The following is a 24,429-nucleotide window of genomic DNA, read 5'->3' as shown; positions in this document are numbered from 1 at the left end:
AGTGTGGCCTGAGCAGGACTCGGCGTGTGAGCTGCTCTGCTGAAATGACTGCTTCTGGGGTTTTATTGGAAGTGTTTAGGTTTTGACTGGGCTTGAGGTGAGGTTACTGAGATGAAATCTGAGTTTAAGGATAAGTAAGTCCATACTTCTCCTCTTCATTCCCAGATTCTCGTTTTGCTCCAGACTTAAGCTCTGCCTTCTCTCCTGCAGCTTTTTTTCATCCTTCTCAGTATCGGTAGTTTCCAGTAAATAGCTGTGCAGAAAGCTGTGTACAAATGTTACCTTTAAATAAAAATTAAAACCTACATCTACTGTATTCTGCTGTGGAAACAAATATCATCCACTTTCCTTTCACCTCCTTGCTCCAGTTTCTCAGCATCCCCCAGGAGTTCCTGCCAGGCCCCGGGAGCTGAAGCTGAGCTTTGCGAGCACCAGCGATGCCGCACCGCTTGCTCTGTCACTTGCCCTGCAATCCCACCCGTGCTGATGACAGTAACTCCTCTTATCATTGAGGTCATATTATTGACAAAACGAGGAAGATGACAAATAACCAACAGGAAAATCCCAGGCAGAAATTTGGTTATCGAGCGCGCTGGTGGCACCTGCCCCGTTCCCCTTTCTGCGTCGCCGTGCGTGCACAGCTCCGGTGCAGGAGCCGTGCTGGGAGCAGGAGCGCTGCTCCTGCACGGGCGCTTTGCTGGGGCACGGCGTGGGGCAAGAACTGGGAGCAGGGGTGTTGCAGGTGAAACAACTGCCCTGTTGCATCAGGAAAATCCCAGCATTTACCCTGGCAAATGAGGCTGAGCCCGGCAGCGCAGGATATGTAAATACGGGGTTTTGTCTGTGCTGTGTAAGAAGCTTAATGTTGGCGCAGGTGCTTCAGGAGGGAGGGGATCAGTTATAATATGAATCGGCTCCATTTTATTTCATCCACTGGCGGCAGCTTAAAGGCTGCATGTTATTTACAGAGCAGGTTTGTTGAGCGGCGCTAGGGACGCCGGGAGCTGGAGTTATCTCCCGCTGGCTAAATAACTAGGACACAAATAATTTTATGCTTCCCATTCAGAGGCGTCAGCCGCAGACCTGCGGAGAGTGGTATTGAGTAAGGTCAGGGAAGAGCGTTTCTGCTCACTTAATTCTGGTCTTCTTAACGGAGAAGAAACTTGCAGGCTCTCGTCCTCTGGGAACTGATCTGAGGTCCAGCCCAAGTGGCCGAAGGACATCGTGCAGCGAATCGCCCTGTTTCTAGTTAACTCTGAAGCGCGAGCTGGAGCAGTGACTCAGGGTAAAAGCACTCGGTCGTTAGACCTCCTCCTTCCAGACGCTGTTGTACCTGCCTGTCAAGCAAGCCACTGCTTTTAATTTATCTTGCCTTTGTCAACACTTTCAAAGGCCTGAGCCTGCAACTTGGCGCGCGCTTGCTGTCAGAGGCTCGCTAGGGAACGCAGAGAGCGGCTGCGGCAGAGCCCCAGCCGCGCCGCTCGGAGGGACCCGCGCCCACCAGGGCTGCCTGCAGTGGTGCACAGGGCGAGCGTGGCGAAGCAGTAGCTGCATTGCCACTTAAGTGTTTTCCTCTCAATGTGACCTTAATATCGACAGTTGTTTTAACATTAGCTTCGCATGTTTGGGCTCTGAAGCTCTAGTGCTGAAGGCGAGTAACGGTGCAGGATGCTCAGCGGTCCCGGTGTCGCGGCGGGCTGAGCGCTGCAGGAAACGTGTGAGTTCTGCGCTTGAACACGTTACAGCCGGGCTCTCTGGGAGGCTGCCCTTTCTGCAGAGGGCTGTGCTTTGTGGAAGAGGATGTGAGCTGCTGCCTTGCAGTGTAGAGCTAATTATAAGAGGGAGCTCCTCCTAGCTCTCTGCTCCGTGCCCTTCCATGGGAGGGAGGTATTAACTAGTGAGACGTCGCTTGTGCTGGCGCCGCTACGAAGCGGTTTAAAGACCATGTCTCTGTTGCCCTCCGTGGCCGACAACGTCTGCTTTGCTGCTGTTGAGTGAGGAGCTGTTTCTCCCGGGGTTAGCGGAGGCAGCGGGGCGGCCGGTCGGGCCCTGCCAGCCTTATATGGCTGCGCACAGCCTGCCCGGGGCGGACGCTCGGCGGCCCCGGGGGCTCCTGGTTGAGTTCAGTCTGAAGGGTTTTGTAAAAATATGCATGCCATATATGAATAATTCTCCTTTCTGGTTTAGATCCACAGATCCCCATACCAGAAGCAGATTACTCATGACTTAGGCTGAGCAGAACACCGCAGCAAGAATTATACCAGTTGTCGAAACCATTTCCTGATGTGCCTGGGACCGCTTGCTGCGTGGTTACACCGTGTGCTCAGAGGCTGCGGCAGAGGATTTGTCTCTTTATGGGGAAATGCTCCCACTTGCATAGTCTGAATTGCATTTTTGCTGCAGTGGTTGAACACCGAGCAGAAAAGCACTTGACCCCGGGTTTTTGCTTGTCGGAGCTAGCAGAGGTTAGCTGAGCAAACCGGGCAGAGAGGACGTTAGGAAGACTGCTGAAGGTGCTGCATTCTCACCCCTTCCCGAGTGAAAGGGGTGGTGGTTTCCCAGTGGGGGAGCCTTGCTGGGGTACACGGTACCTTGCTGGCACCCATACTGGATCAAACTCAGCTGGCTTCCACAGAAGTGAAGGGGGAAAACTACTACACTTTTTATCCACAGTAATTTTAGTAGTACGAATACATTTTGCTCCTATTTCATTATTTTTCCTGCCCTTCAAAGAAGTTTCTGCTTTTTCTCCTCCCTCTTCTCGAGTTTCAGGAAGGGGAACATATTCCTCATTTCTTGATTCTTCTTGAAAGCTCTTGGCCTGTTAGGGCTTTCCTGCGCCCTACGGACGAGGGCCGGGCTGTGCGTCCAGCGCAGAGCCACCCCCCGGGGCGTGAAACGTGCAGAAGCGTGGGGGTGAATTAGAGACTGAAGAGCCGAGGTTTCAGTGAAGATGAGCAACCCACAGTCATTGCAGAGTAGTATTTCTTACAAACCTCCATGAAGGCCCAAGGCACTTGGGAGCGGGGCTTCAGTTCCAATTGTCTCCATAATGTTTAGTAGCAGCATTGATCATGACCCAAATTCAGAGTTTTTGAAACTTCCCGTGTGTGTGTATGTGTTGTACTCTGGTTTTGGAAGGGCCACAGGGGACCCAGATGTAGGGGATGCCGGCGTTTGGTTTCCACCATGTCCAGTGTGCTCTCTGGGTAAAATGGTGTCCATCCCTTTTTGGAACGCAGGGTGCGAACCCTCCTCCTGCCCCATCTCTCCCCCCCAGCAGAGACCTGTTCAGGAGACAAGACACTGCTGTCTGTGTTAGTGCAGGGAAACTCCTGCTCTCGCAGCATTTGCTTTTTGCAGCGTGGATTGTTTTGCCCACGGCAGGAGTTTGGTGTGTCAGCGTGGCGTGGGGCATCGCCCAGGGGCAGGGGTGTTGGAGCCCTTGGTCCTTCTGAGCTTCTCTCCTCCCAGGTTACCGGCGCTGGTTTTGTTCGTTGCTGCTTATTTTTTACTAGCATTGCAACCTGAAATACTTTCAACTCATTTTGGAGAACAAAGGGCTGTGGGGATTTCCATCGCTGGTAATGCAAGTCTTTGCATAAGCAGCTGGGATGTGAGTCAGGTTTTGTCGGTGTTGAAGCGAAGGCACGGCTCCAGCGCAGCTCTGGGCGGGCGGGCAGAGGCAGTGGTTCAGAGTTTGTGTGGGCACTGGCAGCACAGCCCTGCTGCGAGCAGCTCTGTGGACAGAGGGAGGATGCACGGCCCGTCCTGTAAAGCAAGCTAGAGATGCGCTCAGCTTCTCTGCTGGAAGCACAGATTTCTTTGCATGGGTTTGTATGTGGCTCTACCTTGCAGAATTTTGCATCTAAAAGAACTACGTGTTTGGTTTTGCTCTGAGAACCTACATTTGGACAGTAAGCTGGCCTAGCTGGAGTCAGGGTGAAAAGTGGCTTTTATTTGAATATGTCATTAATGACCTGAGCAGAGTGATATCAGGGTCTCTTGCTGATTAGAGATCTTTGTCGTAAAGAGAAGTCAGCACAGATGCAGTTAAGCACTTCCAGTCCATATGTTGCATGCGTGGCTTATATCGACGTAGCTTCTGGGGGCCAGTTCGTGATCGGTTTGTGCTCCAAACCATGACGGCTGATAGCAACTTGTGATGCATCTCTTAACTGTAGCGAGTGTACGTCGAGGTGGGTTCAGTTATTCATATAGTAAATCTTACTAATAGCATGGCGTGACAGTAGGGGATTTTTCCTGAAGTCACGGTCTGCTGTCTGCCCTTCGCCAAAGCAGCTTTTATTAACACCTACTAAGGGGAACTTGTTTCTGTTGCTGAGCTCTCGACAGTACCCCCATTCCCCAAACTCCCTCTCTTACCCCCAGCAAGAGCTTTCCCGGCCTTTGAGAGCCCCAAGCCTGTCTCACACACAGATGTTCATACAAGTTTCTCTGCAACGTCGATTAATTTGGATTTGTTCCTTTTGTGAAACCTGATTCTTGTGCCTTTCAGCTGAGTCTGAGCTTACTTTAAACATGAGATGACCTAAAAATGAAAACAGCTTTTACGTGAGAAAAATACGACATTCTTCATTACAAAATTGGAAATAATTAGGGAAGTAAAGCTTAAAATAAGAAAATGAAAACGCATGTTATTTTCAGGAATATGACTCTCCAAGCTGCCTTTATTTCTCTGCAGTGGTTCCACTGCAACTGCTGCAGGCATCCTCAGCAGGTCGCTGCTTTCCAGGGGGGAGCAAAGTTTGGATCTTCCTTGCTCCAATTAGTATAAAAGGTTATCGTTGTGCTACTGTACAAATTAATCTTCAAAGCAGTGCTGGGACTGCTGCCACTTCCTTCGTTCCTTGGTATTTAATTTTGCTGAACGTACTGGATTTGCAGCTCCCAGCGTTAGGGTGAATGCAAACGAAGCGTTGCCCGAGCGTGCCCGACGCTGGGATTCACACAGCCATTTCCATTTCTATGCTGGGCTCACCGTCTTGTCTGGGAAGGTTTTTTGCCTAATTCCTCTCTTCTTTGTCTCTCCTCCAACACGGAGCTTTTAACAACATTGCAACAACTTTGTAGAATAAGTTGCATTCTTACCTGTCCTGCAGTTTTTCTGATTCCCGAGTGTGCAGAGATCCCGTATGGCACTAATACGGCAGACGACTGACCTGGCTTGCAGGCACCGCAGCCCCCCGGCGCCTGCAGGTTCGGGCTCTCTGACCACAGCAGCTGAGTCCAAAGATTAAGGGAATTTTAGAGAAGGTATGTTTTAAACAAGCTGTCACCAATCGTCGTTTGCTTTTAAGTGGGGTGCAAGAGCACCGGCGCTGCCAGCTGATGCCCGGAGCTGGGTTGCCTGTGAGGCAGAGTGCTTTTCGGGCAGCAGAGGGCATGACTTGATGGGTTTGCTCCAGCTGAAATCTATTTTAAGGTAACAAACAACGAAAAAATTGTATTTTTTGTGTTGAGCACAATTGACCTCTTGTTGGAGCTCTCAACGTGAAACTGGTGTCTGGAAGAAGTGCTGGGAGTGTAGGAAATCCCACCGCGGGGTGCGGGGGGCTCAGCCGCATCCTGCCCTGCTGCTGCGAGAGCAGGCAAAGAGCATCCTAGTACTGAAACAGTGGGTGGAACAGCCTGCTGGAGGGTCTGGGCGAGGAAATTGCAGTACAGACAGCGAGCACAGCGGCTGATGCAGGGAAGAGTCATTTTCGAAGCGTCAGCTATGACTGATCCACCTCGGACTCTTCTAGAAGTGTCTCTCTTACCGAGGACTGCCACCACTGGGTGCTGGCAAACGCGAGCCGCAGGCGCTGTGCGCGAGAAGCGCAAATGCACTTTGGGAGCAGGAAGAGGTGCCGGGTTTCTCCGGCACTTTGCGCCCGATCCCGTGGCTCCGCGCCGGTGGAGCGGCTCGGCGGCAATGTGTGCAGGTGTGCCCTTCGGCGTGGCAGCAGAGGAAGAGGCATGCACGTGGTCTTCTCTGGTTTTATGCTCTTGTCCCAGGCCCTGACTTTTAAGGGTAAAAATTTTTGGGTTGATTGCAGTCTTGAAGTGCAGTTGAAGTTTTTGAGGGGAGCGCTGGGGCCACGTCTCTGCAGTCGTTACACCCGGGGAAGGTGGTGCTTTACTCCGCATCGGCACGGCGCCTCGGATGCTCAGCACTGATCAGGATTAGTGGGATTTGAATGTAGCGTTGCTGTTCAAGCTTGCGTTAAACTGCGGGGGGGAAGGACAGACCAACGTACCCGCTTGCAACAAGACAGTCCTGGGAGGCGATCAGTGGTCCCTGGCCTTGGTTACACCTCTGAGCTGTTCAGAACAGCAGCTGGCAGTAGGAGTGGCATCATTTGTTATTCCAAACTATTTTTGTTCACATCAGAAAACATGAGACAAAAGCATTTAAATCCGGAGTGTTTAAATTAAATGCTGGAGTGTTTATTTTGGCTGTTGTGACTTTGTCCCGTCGCTCCGCTGGCTCCTGCACCGAGGAAGGGCTCTCGGCGGCTGCTCTCGAGCCTGGCTGCCCTTCTTCGGGCTCCGAACGTGCAAGTCCTGCGTGCCCGCGGCCGACTGTGCCTTGGCTCCCTCCAACCACAAGAGCCACTGTCAGATAGGTTTGTTTAGCTTGCTTTACCAAAAAAAGGGATTCCCCAACCCGTTTTTTCAGGCCTCAGCATTGCACTGGAGCGTGGGTGAGGGGGGCCGAGTGTTGGGCGTGCAGCCGCGGGGCTGTCAGGCTGCCCATCGCGAAGGGGACGTGCAAACAGAACCTGTTGGTCCGAGTAAACGGTTTCTCTTCAATCTGCGGGTGAAGTCGGGTTGCCAGACAGAAGCTCGGAAAGAGGAAGGAGCAGCGTACACAGTGACGACGCGGTGTTGTGCCTGCTGGCACGGGAGCCACCTGCCAGGGCCCTGAGTCTGATGCAGGCAGCGTGACTGGGCTTCTCTAAACAAGGGAATTTCTGTTAGGTTTGCTTGTCTGAGTTTCCAGCGATGGTCTTGCATGATTTCATGTATCGAGATTCTTTTATTTAATCTAACTTTAGATATAAAGCTTAGGGTCTGGGTTTTGCTAGGTTATTGAAATCAGATCTGTCACAAAGCTGCTCGTTCTGGCCTTGTTTTTAGAGCAGTGGCACAGTGTTCAAACCAGAAGCCCTCGCTTAAAATAATACTGTCTCTCAAATACAAAAACCACAAGTGCGTGGCTTCAGCCTGTATACATTCTCAGCACACTGAGCTCCTGAAGTTTGAGTTATGCACCGGCTCTTGCTGCTCGTGTGAAAAGTCTTGCCTATCTCAATACTTGGTAACTTTGTCTGGCTCGGGATATTTCTTCACAATTTCTTCCTGCTGCTCGTACCGACCAGTCCCCAGCATCGCCTGCTTCACCTCGCTGCACATTAAAATGCAAACCAACCCGAATAAACCAGACTGGTACAAAGCAGGTATAGGTCTGCCTCTCTGAGAAAGCAGTGAATGCTCAGCCAGCATCTGCATCGCTTTCCATGCTTTTATGCAGTATTGGTGGGTTTGTTCTCAAGGTAGCTTCTCCTCTTAAAATCCCGGTAGAAACCTGCCTGGAAGAGGGACAGCTTAACTGTTCAACCACTGGGAACGCCTCGGCTGGTGTTTGCACATAGTTGGGACTTAAAGTTGGTCATCCCCAAAACACAGATCTGGGGGAGAGCGAGCTTTGCTGGGGCTGGTGCTGCTGGAACTGCTGCTTCGCTGCTGGACGTTGCTGCTGTTGGACCTTCGCCCTTGATGGAGGCAGTTGCGGGGAGTGCAGGCAGAGCTGGGAGCAGGTCGAGCTGCTTGCTCTCGGATGGAGAGTGCTACCTGTGGGTATGGGCAGAGCTATACTGGTCTTTCTGGTAAAAATCATTACGCTGACTGTGCAATGCAAACCTTCTAAGTGCATTTGACGGCGGTGCTGATCCTCTAAACGGTCAGTAATGTTAGCAGACTTATCGGCTGCCAGAATATTTTCCAGAATAACACGCTATCACGTAAGCTCAAATAGTACTGCTGTATTCTTGTGCTAGAAACACTGCAGGCCCCAAGGAGAAGCCCTTAGGTCTCCACGTTGAACCAAGGGCTTTAACGCCATTTTTTGTGTCCCCCAGGCATGCTGTGTGCGCTCCCCGGCATCCCACTTCTGCTCTGGATTGGGAAACCCTTCCCAAATGATGGGGATGGTTGTGTTTGGAAATCGTTGGGTTCCCCCAGCTCAGCCTGCCTTCCCCGGTGCTCGGAGCAGGGCACATCCCCAGCCACACACAAGGCGTTGGCTCCAGTTTTCGCGTGAATTGGTTGCAGGTTTCATACCACGCAGCAGCCTTGGTTGGCCTCGCTCTTCTCTAGTGATATTTTAGCATTTAGCTTGGTGGAGGCTCCTTTCTGCAAGATGCTAAACCCTGGTGCTGGAAACCCACGGTAGAAAGGAGAGGACAAGCGCTGCGTGAGGCTGGTGCGGAACATGGCGGGGTTAGGTGGGCACAGTCTGGGGAAGACTCTTGTTAATCTGGTCTCTTCTCTTTCTAGGATAAAGATAAAGTTTCTCTAACCAAGACTCCAAAGTTGGACCGGAGCGATGGCGGCAAAGAGGTGAAAGAGCGAGCGACCAAACGGAAGTTGCCTTTCACTGTTGGAACAAATGGAGATCAAAAGGACTCGGATACAGGTACAGAAATGACATATTCCACCCTCGAAACGTGAGGGGTGGGGTGGTGGGGAGCGCGGTGTCCAGCAGCAGCCCATCCTGAAGCGTTCTATCAAATTTCCTGTATTTTTTAATTGAAGGAAGAGGCATGTGGACAGGAGGATAAGTAGTGTGGTATGCACGTACACATCTGGAGCTGAGTGGATTAAGGCCCTTATGTTCTTAGTAACGTATTTAACTGGACCAAGAGATGGCTCTGGGAGGAGCCATCCTTCCTTTGGCTGAGGGTCCGTTCTCCTCCGTTTCTAACTAGTCCAGTTCATGAACTGCAGCTTAGACAAGCCGAGGAGCAGTGCTGGGCCTGCTAGTAAGAACTTGGAAAATAAGAGAATAAAGCCGAGTACTCTTTAAAAGAATAACAACAAGCAGTAAAAAAATGAGCTTGCATGCATCTGCCTGAAGTAAACCTGATGTATATGTGTATGTCTATGTAAATACATATGCATACCTCTCTAGCCAAGTTTTGTTGTTTGGGGCTTTGAACGTTTAGCGCTTCACTATCTTGAAGCTGAAAAATTATTTCTAATTGGTGTGTGCACAGGTGTTGTCAAACACGTGTAAAACTGCCTGGAGGTCATACTGACGGGCTGGAGGTGTGACTTCGGTGGTGTGGCCGTCTGGGCCTGTTCGGGTGTTTAGGTTGGCTCTTTGGGGCTGGTGCGGGTGGTCCTCAGGACCATGAGGACATTAAGGTGACCTGTTTGCCCTGTTCTTGGCACTGCCAAGGTTGCTTCGGTGGTTGCAGCATGATTGAGCCACGTGTCCTCAATACACGCCTGGTTTCTGGGAAGCGTTGGTGCTGCTGTGGGTGTTTCAGCCTGGCCGTGTCGTGGTCGGGCAGGTCGCATCTCGTGGCAGAAGAGTGGCTGGTACACGTGGCTCTTGCGCGCCATGGCCCCACGTGCCTACAGAGACGTTGAATGGGCTGTTTGTTTTGTAAAGCAATTGGGAAGAGCTGTCGCAGAGCTTTGATATGTAGAAAATAATGCTATTTGGTTGCAAGGGGCTTAGCTATGGCTTTATGGGCAGAGGTTTGCGTAGGTCCTTTCTGTACCTGTCTAGGAAATCTGCACTTAGAAATAGTTCTGGTCAGGTAAGGATCACAAATTGTGCAAAGAGATAAAATGGACTAAAAGTTGGGAATATGCTTAAAAATGGTAAAAAGGATGTATTTGCTGTTACTGTCCAGTGATCACCTGAGGTGGTCTGGTGCAGGCCGCGGTGCGTCAGCCTACGTGAGCTGTCGGCCGGTCTCCTCCGGTTCGGAAGTTGGGAGGGCAGATTTTAAAAGGTCACGAGTGCCGCCTGGGTCACGCAGCCGCCGCGGCGGTGGGGGCTGTTTCTCAGGCGAGGACGTGCGGTGGCCCGTCCTGGGGCTGGCCCGGCATTTCTGGGTGGGTTTCTGTGTGCCGAATGGTAATTTTCTCGGTTGCTGAACTCCCTGTCTGGAGAGAGTTTCAAAACATTAATTCATCTCGTTAAACGACAGCTCATACTGATGGCCGTTCGCAGGGACGAAGTGTCGTTTTTGCGTTCGTGGCGTGCAGACGGGCGAGCGCGTCGCTGAAGGAGTAACTCAGGGTTTGCAGTGGTGGGAGGAGGGGTGGCCCCTGGCCGTCGGGGTGCAGGCGGGGTGACAGCCCGACACTCGCCCCCCAGACGGGCGGCGTGGGGAGTGCTTTGGCACCATTCGCGGTCACGTAGTGGCTCACTAGAATAAATTCAGAGGTGTCACCTTTGGAGGGAGGGTGGCCGGGGCAAGGCAGAGCTGATTAGCCAGAGCCCTAGCTGCTGCTTTTTATCAAGGGTGTTTCTGCCACGTTCAATACTTGGTTGAGAATTTAAACCCCAACTGGCTTCAGGGCTGTCTGACCTTCGTGACAGCTAAAATGTCATGGTAGGGCTCCACCAGCTCGCTTTCCATGTCCCCCAGCAGCAGTTATCTGCTTCTCACAGGGCTCTGGTCTCTCTCTGGCTGTAGAGATGTTAGAAATGTTTCTGCTGGCGGCATCGAGAAGGAAACCAAATTAAAAAGAGAGCAGCAGGGTGGGGAGAGCAGAGTGCAGCTGGGGGAGAGGCTGTGGCTGCTGCAGGGTGCAGAGGAGCTGCAGCGCAGCCCCTGAGACACCCCTGCCCATCGGCTCCCGCGTTACCTCTCTGCTTTCAGCAGGCGTGTGACTCTGTCTTTGGACACGTCTTCCCCTTCCTCTTCCGAGCCCGACCTTCCTGGGGAAACGGGTGTGCAAGCGGCAGGGCTGAGCCAAGGGGCCGCAGCAGCCCAGCTGCCTGCACGGAGGACAGCCGGAGACCGGGAGGGGGTCATTGCGCTCAAAGACGCGTTTAAAGACAAACGGGGCTCAACAAACGCTGGAGAGGTGTAGGCGAGTCTCTAGCAACCTGTTTGGTGGAGACCGAAGAGAGGAAGTGACTCAGCCGCTGGGGAGGAGATAGCAGCAGGGAGCCGCGGATGAACGCGCAGAGGCAGACTGATGCTTAGCAGGAGCCTGTCCCTGAGACCTTTTACTCCAGGATTCAGATGCTCGAGATGGGGAAAGGCTTACGGGCACCTTGCTCCCCTCTTGCACCACCCCGTTGCAACCGTGGGGCGTTTCAGGCCCTTCTGTTCCTTGGCTGGCTCGAGGCCGGCTTTCGTTTAGCAGGTAGAGGCATGTTTGCAGATGCACAAAAGTTGCCCACGTCATATGGGGACGGAGGGGTGCCCCCGAGCCTGTGCACGTGCAAGGAGAGTGGCACTCGTCTAACGACACGCATCTGGCAGCGTGCGCTCCAGCGTGCGTGGCTAGCAGGCTGCCGGAGGACGGCCTTTTGTCTCGAACAAAGGGGCTGCAGCGCACCCACCCCGCAGCCCCCGCTACCTCCCCGCTGCCCGGCAGGAACGCCGCTTGCCCGCGTCCCCCGAGGAGGAGGAGGAGGCTGCTTTTTCTCATTCTGTTCCTAAACTTTGATGTTGGGATTGCAACATCCGTGTTCGCCGTGCCAGTTGCGGAGTTGACCTTAGATGATTTATATAACGCAGTCGTGCTTCCTGGTCTGCTGTGCACAGGCTGTTGTATTTGTTGGAGGGTAGTTTTGCTAGCATATTCCACAGCCACGTGGAATTTAGCTGTAAGGATGTGGGAGCTGGGAGCTAGGAGGGCTCTCTTTTTGCCTGGAATATTTTTTTTCCTCTAAAATTTAAACAATAACACGAATCCTTGTCCTGATCTGTTGCGGTGGCTCGTCTTCCTTAGCACAGTGTATCTGTTGCCTTTTTTCCCCAAATAGCTCTGGCTCAGCTTTGACGTATGTACACTGTACATGGTGCAAGAAAGCACCCGTGATGGGTTTGCCTCGCCGGCGAAGGGCGGCGAAGCCCACCCTGGCCGGGTGCTCAGCAGCAGCCGGGTGCTGCGGCGCGGTCGCCTGTCGGAGCCTTCCTGTTTGCAAGACGTGGTGCGAGCGGAGGCTGTGGGCTGTTGGTGTGCCAGCCCGCGCCGGGACCGCCGGTGAGAGCCCACGTGCGGCGTGGCCTCTGCTTGCCTCCTCGGTGTGCGAGTGGCACCGTCCCCTCGCCGGCAGGTTGCCGACATTAACCTACATCCCCTGCGTGCTCGCAGCGCTTTACCCTGAGCACCGGTGCCTCCCTGGACGGCTTCTCCATTTGCACCCAGGTGTTCCCGGGGGAGGTGCGTGTTTGGGGGCAGAGCTCTGCCCCGGTCCTTCGCTCGTGCTGGAGTGGGGCAGCTCACCTGCCCTCCCTTTAAGCCTGCTCTTGCAGCCCGCTCCTTGAGTTGGTTTAGGAGCCTGCGCTGCTGGCAGAGTGCTGATGTCTTCAGAAAGCGAGCAAGAAAGCGGTTTCGTTCTAGATCTGTTTTTATTTGCAGCACCCGCCTCCAGCGCAGCGTGCCTTTACTGTGCCCTGATCTGAGCAAGCGCTCCCAGTGCCGCTCCGGGTTTGTTCCCACAGGGAGAGGGGCTTGGCGTGGGCTGCGGGAGGTGCTGCTGGCCAGCGCTGTTTTAAAGTGGATGGTTTGGGTACAGTAGGTTCAGTGATAAATCTTTTTAAATTATCTCCTTCAAAATGGTTTCTAGATCAACAGTTCTGGCTCTTGGGTTCCTCAGAGTTAACTAAATAAACTGTCTTTAGGAAGAAAAAAATTGCATAAGGCTGTGAGCCTCCAGACTGTGCATGATCCAGCACTGTGAGAGCAGCATCTCTCTGCCTGAGTCTTCTCCTTCCTTCTCCTTTCCCTCGTGCGGCATCTCCCCGCATCCACAGACGTTCCCGAGAGCCTACGTGCTGCCTGGCAGCCGCCGAACGAGTAAAGCCAGCTTTTTTCCCAGCAATTTCAGCAGCTTCTGAGGCTTCGTGCAGCTCCTCGTTTGTGCACTGTGCTGAAAGGAGGCTAGGCATTTAAAAAAAGAAATATTAGAAAATTGTAATATTAAGAAGGACGCAGAGGAGCATCCTGCGGAGACGGCAGGGAGAAGGGGACACTCCTGCTGGGAAGCCACCTGCGGGGAGGTGGCGGGAGAGGTGGGTACGGGCGGCTGGCGCAGAGCGGGGCGCAGCGGTGCTCCTCCCGGCGCTGGTGCCTGCGGCGCTGAGCCGCGGCTGAGTCATGGGCTGACTCAACGGCACCAGACTGCCGGCGCGGGGCCGCGCGCTCCCCGCCTCCCGCGCAGGCTGCAGAGCGGACGGCAGCGCGGCGAGTTTTTTACTGCTCTGTGTCGTGCGTACCGGATCAGGTAACGCTGCTCGAAGGTCGGCTGTGAAATGCACAGTCCGGAGCGCAAAATTCATTATATCCACTCGTGCTGCGGACAGTTTCTTTAGCTTGATGTAAGGCTGTCACTCGAGTCCCTTGGCTCGAGGTGGAGCTGTGGTTTCCAGGCCTTTAGTCATCACTGGGGAGAGTTCGGACTTAATACAAATCTCCGAGCGCTGTGAGTTAATTCTGGCCTCCGAGAGCTCTCCCTAGGAGCTGGAAAGGCCCGAGCAAGGCTGCGTCAAAACTGCAGGTCCGCAGCAGCGCTGGGTGCCCCGATACCTCCCTGGGTGCAGAACGTCTGTCTCCTCTGAGGATTCACTTGGGAGAAGTGAGGAATACGCTGGAGTTTATTTTGCCTTTGCAGGGTTGCTGCTGGTTTTTTGTGCCTCCAGCCCCTCGACTTCCACTGCTGCTTGTGCAAAACCTCGAGGACTGGTTTTGTGTGTGTTTGGTGGCAAAATCAGTGCATGTAAGAGAGAAGCTCAGTTTTGTCCAGATCACGTCCAAACCCTGCCATTGCTAAGTAATACCCAGGCTTAAATAAATGTACTCTTGAAAGCAGAGGCACTGGAGCCCGTCCCGTGCTCCTGCTCACTGCCATGGCCATGGAGAGCTAGCGCAGCGTCTGCTGCCCTTGGTCGGCGAGAGCTGCAGAGGGGGTGCCCAGCCCTCGCCTCAGCAGCTTTAGTCCTCAACCAAAAGCCTCAATTGTGTAAAGTTCCCTAAACACCAGAGAAATCCTAATTTTGAAGCATTTTGTCACGCAGACTTTTGTGTCTCTTGAGCCGAGGGCTTTGCAAACCTGACCTCTCCCTACAGCCTCCCCGAGGAGGGGGCAAGGGGGGCAGGAGGAGGCAGGAGGGGTTTGCATTCATCGGAAAGTGCTGCACAAGGGGGTCTTTGGTGGGTTGGGTGCCATTTAAACCCGGCGGGTGCTAACCTGAAAGGTGGAGCCTTCAGGTCCGGCAGTGATGGCGAGGTGCCTCCTCCTCCATCAGCCCGGCAGCGGCTCGCGGCCGAGCAGGAGCCCGGTTCCCCAACCCGAGCGTTGCTGCTCCCAGTCCCCGGCCGGGGTGGGAGGGGTGAGCGGCCTGTGGTTTAGCAGCATTGTGGCTTCGGGTCATGGGATTTCTCAGCATCGCTTGATATTTTTGTTGTTGTTGCTACAGTTGTTTGAGTTGAACCAAATGTCACGGCAGGCTGTGCTGCCGTGGCGGGGCAGGCAGCGGTGGCGATGCCAATGCCATGCACGCCGGGGCCGGCAGAGATGGGGGACCCGCCGCGGTGCAGGGCACGGAGCAGGAGGAGGCTCCTGTTCTGGAGATGGAGAACAGCAGCTTCCCGTGCTGACAGAAATAACAACGGCATCATCTGCATCTGTTGTGGTCTGGTGGCATCTGATGGTCATCTCAACTCGGGGGGGCAGGGAGAGGTGGCTACTCTGTGGATGGGGAGGAAAAGTGGAAAATGTGGCCTGAGAGCCCGGCAGGCCCCGCAGCTGGAATGTGAAGGTCCTTAAGCTGTTTCTGTCTCCTGCTTTGAAAAAAGAAATAAAAGCAATACCACGCTTTTAAGTTCTTGAATGATGAAGTAGGTGTAAGCTGGCAATAAGAAGCTGGTGGAACTACTCCACATCCCCAGCCCTCTGGTGTCCCCAGCCCTCCGGTGTCCCCAGCCCCTTGCCCTCTCTTGCCACCCCTCCCGGCTGCCCATCGCGCTCTGTGGAGGGGGTGTTGGTGACCCCCCGGCCGTGGGCTGGCACTGCCGGGGGGCCGGGGCAATGTCCATCCATCCAGCTCCCCTCTGACCTGGGATGTCAGGCAGCTTCCTTGCCCCCACCCTGAGCTCCCTTCCCAACCAGGCAGCAGGTTTCTGAGGTTCTGTGTTGCAGTCCTCACGATTTATTTAGACGGCTAAATAAAATATATTCATGTAGCAAGCAGCCGTACCTCCGGAGCAGCTACCACTGAAGGTGCCGTGGGTGCCCTGCCGCTCTGCAGAGCACATGAGCCGTCGCCCCGAGGCTCCACCTTGGCACAGGAGGGTTTTGCTTTTTGGGGGAGAGGAGACAAAACCCCAGCCAGCCCTCCGAGCTGATCTGTGCGCCCTGACCTTTCCCTGGCTCCGGAGGGCTGGCCGGGAGTCCAGGACTGAGCCCGGGGGCTCATAGCCGGCTGGGGAGGTGCTGCTGGTGGACCAGGGTTAGCGTGAGTATGGTCAGCAGGAGCTGGCCTCGGAGCCTAAAACTTCTGCTGCTTCGCAGGCTCCTTTGTGCTAATCCCCCGAGTATGTTATGTGACTCTGATTACTAGGGTAGAAAATGCTTGATGAATCAGATGACCTAAACCATCGGCCTCTCCTGGAGCCGGCTCTTGGGTTGCCTAATGCCTGCGAGTGTTTTGAGCGACATCGCATGGGAACGGGCTCGTTAGTCACAAGTTGCGAGGCTGGCGAGGGAATCCGTGAGAAGCAAATTGCTGGCTTATTAAAAAATGCATCTGCGTATACGAAACTGTTATTTGTGCGCGTTTTCTGTCGCTGGCTTCGGTCTGATGTGTGCAGCTGGGGCTGTGCTGCATTGGGTCTTTCTTTGGTTGTATAATTTCAGTCCTTGTACTAAAATAGTCAAGAAACTGTTCTCACCTAGCAACCAGGGAGAGAGTGAATGTCAGAGCTTCTCCGTTTCTAGCTGGGCTCCATAATGCCGGTACAGTGTGGATAGACTGGCAAACACCAGCCTTCAGATCACCCTTAGAAACTCCCCGTGTGCATCAGCCATCTGGGAAGTGCTGTGCGGAAAAGCAGGTCGTTTTATGACGGGAGCTGCCATAAATCTCCCTCCTCCCCCCGCATCACCTCCTTAACATGCAGAGTGAGAGGTTGCAGTGTGCTGTGTCTCTGTGAACCAAAAATCTATCAATGATGGCTTTTTCCTTAATACAAGAGCTTTTATCAGCACTGTCTGCAGAGTGTCCTGCCCCCAGCCCCGGGAGGGGAGGGCTAGCCGGGTGGCTGTGCGGAGCCTTCCTCTCCCGTCCTCCCTCCTCCGGCTCTTTCTGTTTCGTGGGAAATGAAAGGTCTGGACCTGAAAATTGGTCTTTCTCGGAATTATTCGCATTTAACGTGGAGATTGTTGTTTCTGATATAAGCCTCTTGGTTCCTCTCGCAGCAGTTTGTTAGCCAGTGGCCACTCTGGTGAGAGGATGCATTTACGCGTTTCTGCACGGCTGTGTTGTTTATCCTACAAGTCTAGGGAAAACACCTGCATTTGGATCGCAGGCTATCACACAGCGTTAAACCTCTCTAGCCAAATTGCGCTTTTAAAAATACTGCAACCGCTGGGGTCAGGGCCTGCGGATCCTCTGTCCCTGGGGAGCCGGGATGAGCAGCGAGGACGGTGGGCTCAGCTCCACGCACAGTGACCCGATGTGGTTATGAACGGGCTTGTTCCTCCCGCCGTCACCTCTCCTCCGCTCCTGACTGCCACAGCCAACGTCTCCGCCATCCGTTCAGCTTGGCTGTGTGGGATGAGTGTCTGGCTCTGGACCCTCTCCACCCTTCAGATTCGGAACAGCTCACTGGGAGCAGCTCAGGGCGCCTTCCTTGCCGTTCTGCCGAAGCAGACCCTGCCCCAGCTCTTCCTCTTGTTTTCCTCCTCGGTTTCCTTTTTGGCACCTGCTTTCATTTGGCTGATTAGCCAAAAATCATCTCCCATTTTTGCCCCCCAGTCCGTTTGCGCTGCAGGCTCTGCAGCGTGTCCATGAGCTCCCGGTGCAAAGCGTGCCTCCTCCCTGCATTGGCCCTCGGGTGCAGCTCTCCAGCCCGAGTGCCGCGTTCCTCTGCTTTATGGTGGTCTCCGTGCAGTCCTGCCAGCCCTGTGTGCCCTCCTGGCTGCGCTCCTCGCAGCCTCGCGTTCGCCTGGCTTCTGTCCTGCTCCCCTGCTGCCCTCTCTTGTTTATCTGTCCGTGCCATTGTGCTGCTTCCCATTTCGCGCCGCTGCTGCGCTTAACCTGCTGCTGCTGTCCTCCCCGTGCCCTGCAGCGCTGCTGCCTCGAAGCCTTCCCCTCGGCCCCGTCCTGTGCGCTTGTCCTTAAATTCTGGGGTGCGTGCGGAGCCTTGGGACGTGGTTGTATCGTGCTGCTGTAAACCTTTCGGCTCGTGATCGGTCGTTTTCAGCACGCGCTGGGCCACGTCCGCAGGTGCCCTGCGAGCATGTGTAAGCATCCGCACGCTGGGGCTCCGGGCTGCCCGCGCTCGGGTTAAACCTGCTTTTCCCCTGGTTTGAGCTGACATGCTCCAAAACGTTTTATGCCCTACAACTTCTGCAGTAAAAATGAGTCACTCTTACGCATGCTAGGCTGTGGATGGGGAAAGCAGAGGCTTGTGCGGTCTCTTGGGAGTGCAATGCAGTCTCTATTGCTGTCTCTGCCGTTCTAATTTATTCTTATTGATCTTTTGTTTGTGTGCTTGCTTGGCAAATAAACTGTTGCAAATCCCGACTCATCGGCGAGCCAACAGTCAGTTTCTCCGTGCAGCGCTGAGATGTTCAGCGTGAGCTGCTTATTTGGAAATGGTATTTTTCCTCAGGGTACCACCTTATATGCGTGTGTTGTCATGTTGGAGCAGTTTAAACAGATGCTTTTTGCATTACAGGGTGCGACACATTCATGGGGAGTGAGGAGCTGTGCTGCTCAGCCACAGCTCCGGGTTGGACCTCCCGTCCCCGCAACCTGCCAGCATCTCTCAGTGCGTGTTCGAGAAATCTCTGAAAGATTTTCCATCACCGCCCTTTTCTCTTTCCTTCCGTGCCTCTCTCCTCTCTCTGATTTCGGCTAGGGCCGGGGGTTCGGCCCGCGTGGTGCTGCCCTGCACGCAGAGCCATCCCAACAGCGCTGAGTGCCTCTGTGTGAAGCAGTGCCTGCCCTGGGACCTCCGCGGAGCCACCGACGGGCTTCCAGCAGCCCCAGATTTGTGCTCCCCGTTGCAGCAGCGCGAGCGTCGCGTGACCTGGAGTCTAATTCGGGCACGAGAACCACCTGCGGGCTAATGCTCAAACCCCTTTTTCCTGGGAACCTGCTCCTGTTCTGCCTTTCGCGAGCCTCTCGGGTTTAGTGTGATGAAAGGAGGGAGAAGCAGTTCCCCGGCGGTGTTCGGCAGCCGCGGCTCTGCTCAGGTCCTGCTTTCCCCTTTAAGTTTGTGCACGCGGTTCCTGCTAGCGTCAGCGCGAGGGAAGAGCCGAGCAGGATCCCCAAATTAAACCACGGCAGCGCCAGGCTGAAGCTTTGCTCTGTAGGTTTGCAGAAGGCTGAAGCAAGCAGCAAACGAGCTGCTTTAAAAATAGCTAAATGGAGGTGTGGCTCATCGCCGGGCGGGCGCACGGCGCGTCGCGGGGTTGCTGTGGTCTTCCTTCCCGCTGGGCCCAGTGTGCACGGTCCAGCCGCCGTCTCTGGTGATCAGCAGTGAGATTACTGTGGCGGGGGGGCTCCTTGCCTGCACACCCCCTTGTACCTCTGGTTATTGTGCTTCCATGCAGGGACTGGCATGCGGACAGCCTTGCTGAAGGGGTTTTAGTGTAAAATAACCTTTATTCCTGTTTGCTGAGGTATATACCCACTGTGAGCATTTCTCTTAAATTGCTCCGTGTTGCTGCAAGGTGTTACAGAAGAGCGTTTAATTAGAGGAGAAGGAGCAGCCGGCAGGAGCCGGTGGCACTTGAAGCCGTTGAGCAGAGGTGTTTGTGCAGGTGCCCCTTTTAAACCTGCTGAAAATCAGATTCTGAGTGAAGTCTTCCAGACTGAGATGAAATGCATTTGCAGCTCCGTTAGCCGGGCCCGGCCAGGGAAGCCAGCCCAGAGCCTTCCCGGTGCTTCGCTCGCGCGAGGCCGAGCAGGACACTGCCGGGCGCTTCTGCTGAGGCCGAGGATGGGCAGCGGAGCTGCCGGCGGCACGGCACGCGTCCGCTGGGAGCAGTTCCTTCTCCATCCTTCCTGCTCGCGTTTCAGACCCTCTTAGAGGCTTCGCTTCTGCCCGAGTGCCATGCCGCGCAGGGAGCCTGGGGCTGCCGCGCTGCCTGCAGCCGGGTGCCGGCGCTGGGAGCCATCGGATGCCGGGCGCAGCCCAGCCCTGCCGCGCGCCTTATGCAACCGGCGCAGGAAGCGCAGCCGGCGACCTACTTCCCCCCAAACGCTTAAAGACGTCGGATTAACCTCTGCGCTGCGGCAGCCGGCAGAGAAGCATCTCATTGCGAAGGGGATAGAACTGCGTTTCTCCGCTGCCTTCCACCAGGGAGGCCTCGGGGGAACGGGTGAGCGAGGCCCCGGCACCGGAGGGAGAAATCCCGTTACTGCTGGGCAGGAGGAGGCACCGAGGAGCGAAGCGCTGTGGTCACGCAGCACGTGAGCAGGGCTAGGTGCGATCCTCCAGCGCCAGGGACCTGTGCAGTGCCGGGCGATGCCGCCCTCCCACAGGGAAGCACGCGCGAGCCCGAGTCCTCAGCTGCCTCCGCCGGCCCTCGCTGCCTCACCACAGCGAGCGAGAACGCGGCAGTCACTTTCCAATTTATTTTTATCTTGTTACTCACATGCTTTTTAATGTTAAATGTTCTGTGGAGGAGGGAATTTCTGCAACTGCAGAATTAATAGGAGTTTAGGGGTTTTCAGTTGAACTTGGTAATCAATTTTTGCAAATCACAGGCTCACGCTGACAACCTGCAGCAGCCAAGTAATATTAATGAAAATGTTCCCCTTCTAATTGTGGCTCCCTCCACACGTACACACGGAGCAGCCCTCTGCCACGTACAACCCTTGTGCATCACCTGTGCTTCAGAGACGCCGCAGTGGCACTGGCCGAGGAGAGACCCCCTCGAACATCTTCGTGCCTCGCTTTGCGACAGGGCTGGATGCGGCCGGGAGCTGCCTGCTGAGCCGGGGCGTGCGGAGAAGCCAGGCCTGGCCGAACGGGGTTTAACGAGCCTGCTGTGAACAGCAGCTCCGGCGCCTAACGAGGAGCAGGAAGGTGCTGCGAGAGATCAGGTGTCCCTGTGCTCGGGGCGAGCGTGCCTGGCGGGACGCGCCGCTCAGCGGCGTGGCTTCTGGAACTGCCCGGGCTAAATTGTTTTCTTACCGTAAGGACGTTGAGTTTAATTTTATTTTAAGCCATTAAAAAACGATCCGCTTTCCTGTGATCTGATTTCATCTTCTAGCTGTGTTACGGCTGAAATGTGGCTTCGGAGAATTAGACCGGGATTCTCCTTCAGTGCACAGACGTGTTTCCAGGGCTTGTATTTGAAGAGGGCTGGCCCGTGCTGTCTGGTTGGAGAGGTTCCCTGGTACGGAGTTGTTATTTCTTAAATGTACAGGCTCCCAGGTGCAGGGGGTCGATGGAAATCATCTGCTCTGGTTGAGACCTTTGCAGCGGGAGAGCAGCAGAGGATGGCCTTTGTGCACGGGGCAGGGAAAAGGTTTTCGGAGCTGCCTGCTCATCAGCCGAGGGAGTTCGGGAGATGCAAGCAGCAGGAATCGAGCTGGAGCAGTGGGGACGTCCCCACACGCTGCTGCCCTCGTCTGCTGGAGACTTTTACTCCGCTGTAGTTCGGTGATTGAACGAGGAAACCTGTGCTTCGGCACAAAGTCCGGTGATGGAGTTTAAACCTGCCCGTTGGCGGTTTCGCCTGACCTGCTGGACTTCGCGCGGAGGAAAGCAGGCCCTGTCCTGCTGGTGGCTGCGTGCTGGTGACCCACATTGAATTTGACAAAATGACAACTACGACTGGATGAGCAGAGCTGGGTTGGAGCTTTCAGGTTGCAGGATTTGCCTTTCCCTGGGCTGCAGGACCCTGCCCTGCCCAGGGGTGGTGGTAGGGAAGAGACGGGATGCAGTAGTCTGTTAGTCCGTTAAGCTTGCATCTGTGTGATCCATTGCAAATCCTCTTGGACCTCTACATCTCCCCACGTGCTTTTGACTCCCGGTTTCAGGACGCTGGAGCTGGGGACTGGGCAGACACTGGGTGGTTACTTGGGGTTTCCTCTCCCTGGCTGCTGGGAGTTGAAGCCCTGTTTCTTGGAGAGCGTTACCAGACATTTACTTGTTGCAAACCTTGTGTCATCCCTCTGACGCTTTCTGGGATTCTCAAAATATCTTCAGCAAAATAATAAGATGTTTAGAGTCAAACGTTTGAGTAGAAGAGAGCCCTTTCTTTGCTACCTCGCTGGAAGACTTGGCGCACCGTATTGGCGGCGTAGTCAGCCCATGTGAAAGTGCTCCAGGTCACGGCGTTCCTCTTCGGGGGGGAGCAGGTACTTGCAGGCTTGCTGTGATAAATAACCCCCTCGATTCCTCTGTGTCTCCTGGCAGCATCCTGGCGAGTACCAGTCCCTGCTGGGGCTGAGCCCGGCAGGATCCAGCGGCTGGTGGCTGTATGAGTCAAAACTCCTTTACACTAGAAAGATTTTTACTTTGTGCTTCAAAGTCACAGGTGGGGTTTGCTCGCTTGAAGAGCAAGCGCCATCAGTTTGAGGACAGAGTTTCTGTTTATGCGGGAGGTCTTGAACAGCTCGTCTGTACGCAGTCTTTTCGTTACGTCAAGGATGCAGTGAGGCGTTTCTCAAGCAGCATCGAACCAGCCTTGATTCAAACTGGCGTTCGAGCATGCGACGTGAGGGCAAGGAGCCACTCACCTGCGTTTGATAACTTTTATAGCTGTGGCTGCTAAGAATGTCGTTACTGGCCCTCTGCACGCAGTGGGAGCCCTGCAGTTAGCCTGCTTGTAAACAAACTATATCAATGCTTAGAAATAGATGTGAGCAAAGTTGGGTTTTCCACTCTCGCGCACCGTATCTTCCTTATGCTTCTTTGTGGGTTTAGGACAGTTGCCTGGTAGGAGGGATGCAGCTCGGCTGCTGGCAAGGAATTGCCGTGCTGCTCTGCAGATAGGTATTCTGTCCCTCTTGTTGGCTGGCTCTGTGAAAGGAAACTTAATTTTTGTTTCCTGAATTGGGACCTTGAAACTTTGTTCACTGAATGCATCCCTGCAGCGACTCTGGTGTGGCTGCGGCTCTGCGGACCCACTGGAGAGCATGCAGCAGGATTTGTGCTTTCACCAGACAGCATCAACAAGCAAGCAAACCAGAAGCGCAGAGGAAGGGCTGCTGACTCTCCTTGCGTGGGAAAAGGATCAATACTTGCATAAAGAAAGCTGGAAAAATACTTGGAAAAGCTGTAGAGTCAGGCTTCTCGCAGAGGTTAGGTGTGCGAGCTGGGCAGCGGGGAGGGAGGCAGCAAGTTGCACAATGCTTGGCAGGGTCCAGTTCTCACCAGCTTGCAGCAGGCTGCTGTGTGGGTCGCTGGGAGCAAGGCTGGGGGTGCAGGGAGAGGCTGGGGTTTTGTCTTGTTCTTGTGCACATGGCGTGCCAGCAGCGGTTGCGCTCAGTCCCTCAGCAGGAGCTGCCTTTGTAGCTGGATGATTTAGGAGGTGGAGTGTCAGGCTGGGATTTGGGGGATGACAAGCCGGGCACAGGGTTTTTTTCCTCCCCTGCTGTTTGTTTGGGATTTTTTTAGAGGGACGCAGGAGTGGATGTGGCTAAGCAGCCATCAGCCTGAGTGCAGGTGGGTGCTCTGCGCTAGGCTGGACGCAGCCACTTTGGGAGGAGAGGGCCAGCCCGGTGCTCCCGGGGCAGTGCACCCCTTTGGCTGCAGAGTCCTTGCTTTGAGGATGATGAGGGGGTGAGATGGCAACGTTTCTGAGCTGTCAGCCTCTATCTTGTTAGCACTCTTTGTTGATGCTTTTAGATGCCTCCAGTTCAGTCCATGCTGTGGTGGTGTAAGGCTGCGTACGCTCCTCGAAGCACCATGGCATGAAATGGAGGCTCCTAGAAGCAAGATGGAAGGTACAGTACTGGCAGCGGCCCCACGGAGGACCTGCTCCCTCCCTCTTGCGCTGCTCTTTGATGGTGGGGGGAGACCTGGTGGAAGCCCGTGCCGGGAGAGGCTGTCGGAGGAGCCGGTGGGCAGCAGGAGCGGTGCGTGTCCCGGCTGCAACCACAGCAGCGTGAGCCCGGGCGGCTGCCCCAGGTACCGGTGCTCCCACCGCAGGGATGCATCCTTCACCGTAGGCTTTGCAATTTGTGAGATAGAGAAACAGAATTGGAGAGCTGTTAGCACTTTGCTCAGAAACGAACATGGTTTTCAGTTACAGCGACGTTCACGGCTTGTGTTTCTGTGTCTCCTCGCACCGCAGAGAAGCAGGGTCCAGAGCGGAAGAGGATTAAAAAGGAGCCCGCCACCAGAAAGCCTGGCTTGCTCTTCGGAATGGGCCTTTCGGGGATCCGGGCAGGCTACCCGCTCTCCGAGCGCCAGCAAGTCGCTCTCCTTATGCAGATGACAGCAGAAGAGTCTGCAAACAGCCCAGGTGAGATCAGAGGGTGGTTCCGCTCAGAGGTGCGGGCGGACGGGTGCGAGCTTGCAGCGAGAGGCTGGCGAATACCTGGGCTTCTCAGTGCCCAGCCCCAGGGTCACCGGGCGGTTCAGGGAGCTCCTCGCCGGCAGCAGAGATGAGCTGCCACCCCCGGCGTGGTGCAGGGGGGCTGGTTTGCTGCTCCATGGGATCTCCCCGCTCTCAGCGCCATAGGTGGGATGCTGGAGCGGGGCGGCGGGACGCCCGCTCCCACGGGGCTCTGCAGGTGGCTCCAGGCACGGGCTACTGCCAGGGTTCGCACGTGGCTGCGGCTGCCCTTCCTTCTTCCAGTCTAAGGCAGTAGCAGGAGATGTCCCACGGGCCGAATCCAGGCCACCACTGAGCCTGCCCTGGCTGCTTAACGAGAGCTTCGGTTCCATGGGAGCCTCCTCCACGTCAGAGCTTCGCATTTTCCACTGGCATCTCAGGCTAACTCAGTAAAGGAGCATTGTTAATAAAGTTAA

At 54.8% G+C, this 24,429-nt stretch overlaps 2 protein-coding genes across 24 annotated transcripts in view; one reads left to right on the top strand and one right to left on the bottom strand.

Annotated features, from left to right (window-relative positions):
• Positions 1 to 24,429, top strand: part of LOC142087402 (protein CBFA2T3) — a 305,429-nt gene that overhangs the window by 119,375 nt on the left and 161,625 nt on the right. For 16 of the 23 annotated variants that reach the window (XM_075161605.1, XM_075161606.1, XM_075161618.1 and 13 more), the window contains 2 exons: positions 8,566 to 8,704; positions 23,750 to 23,920. In XM_075161605.1, the coding sequence (XP_075017706.1) occupies positions 8,566 to 8,704; positions 23,750 to 23,920 (310 nt within the window). Of the gene's footprint in view, positions 1 to 8,565; positions 8,705 to 23,301; positions 23,584 to 23,749; positions 23,921 to 24,429 lie in introns of those variants that run through there. The other 7 variants (XR_012675443.1, XM_075161626.1, XM_075161627.1 and 4 more) reach the window with 5 other exon arrangements.
• Positions 1 to 24,429, bottom strand: part of LOC142087404 (large ribosomal subunit protein eL13) — a 192,603-nt gene that overhangs the window by 168,107 nt on the left and 67 nt on the right. The window lies entirely within an intron of this gene.

The sequence above is a fragment of the Calonectris borealis genome, chromosome 12 (genome assembly GCF_964195595.1).
Source record: "Calonectris borealis chromosome 12, bCalBor7.hap1.2, whole genome shotgun sequence".
NCBI lineage: Eukaryota > Metazoa > Chordata > Aves > Procellariiformes > Procellariidae > Calonectris > Calonectris borealis.
The sequence above is the reverse complement of the archived record's forward strand: the minus strand, read 5'-3'. Positions and strand labels throughout refer to the sequence as shown.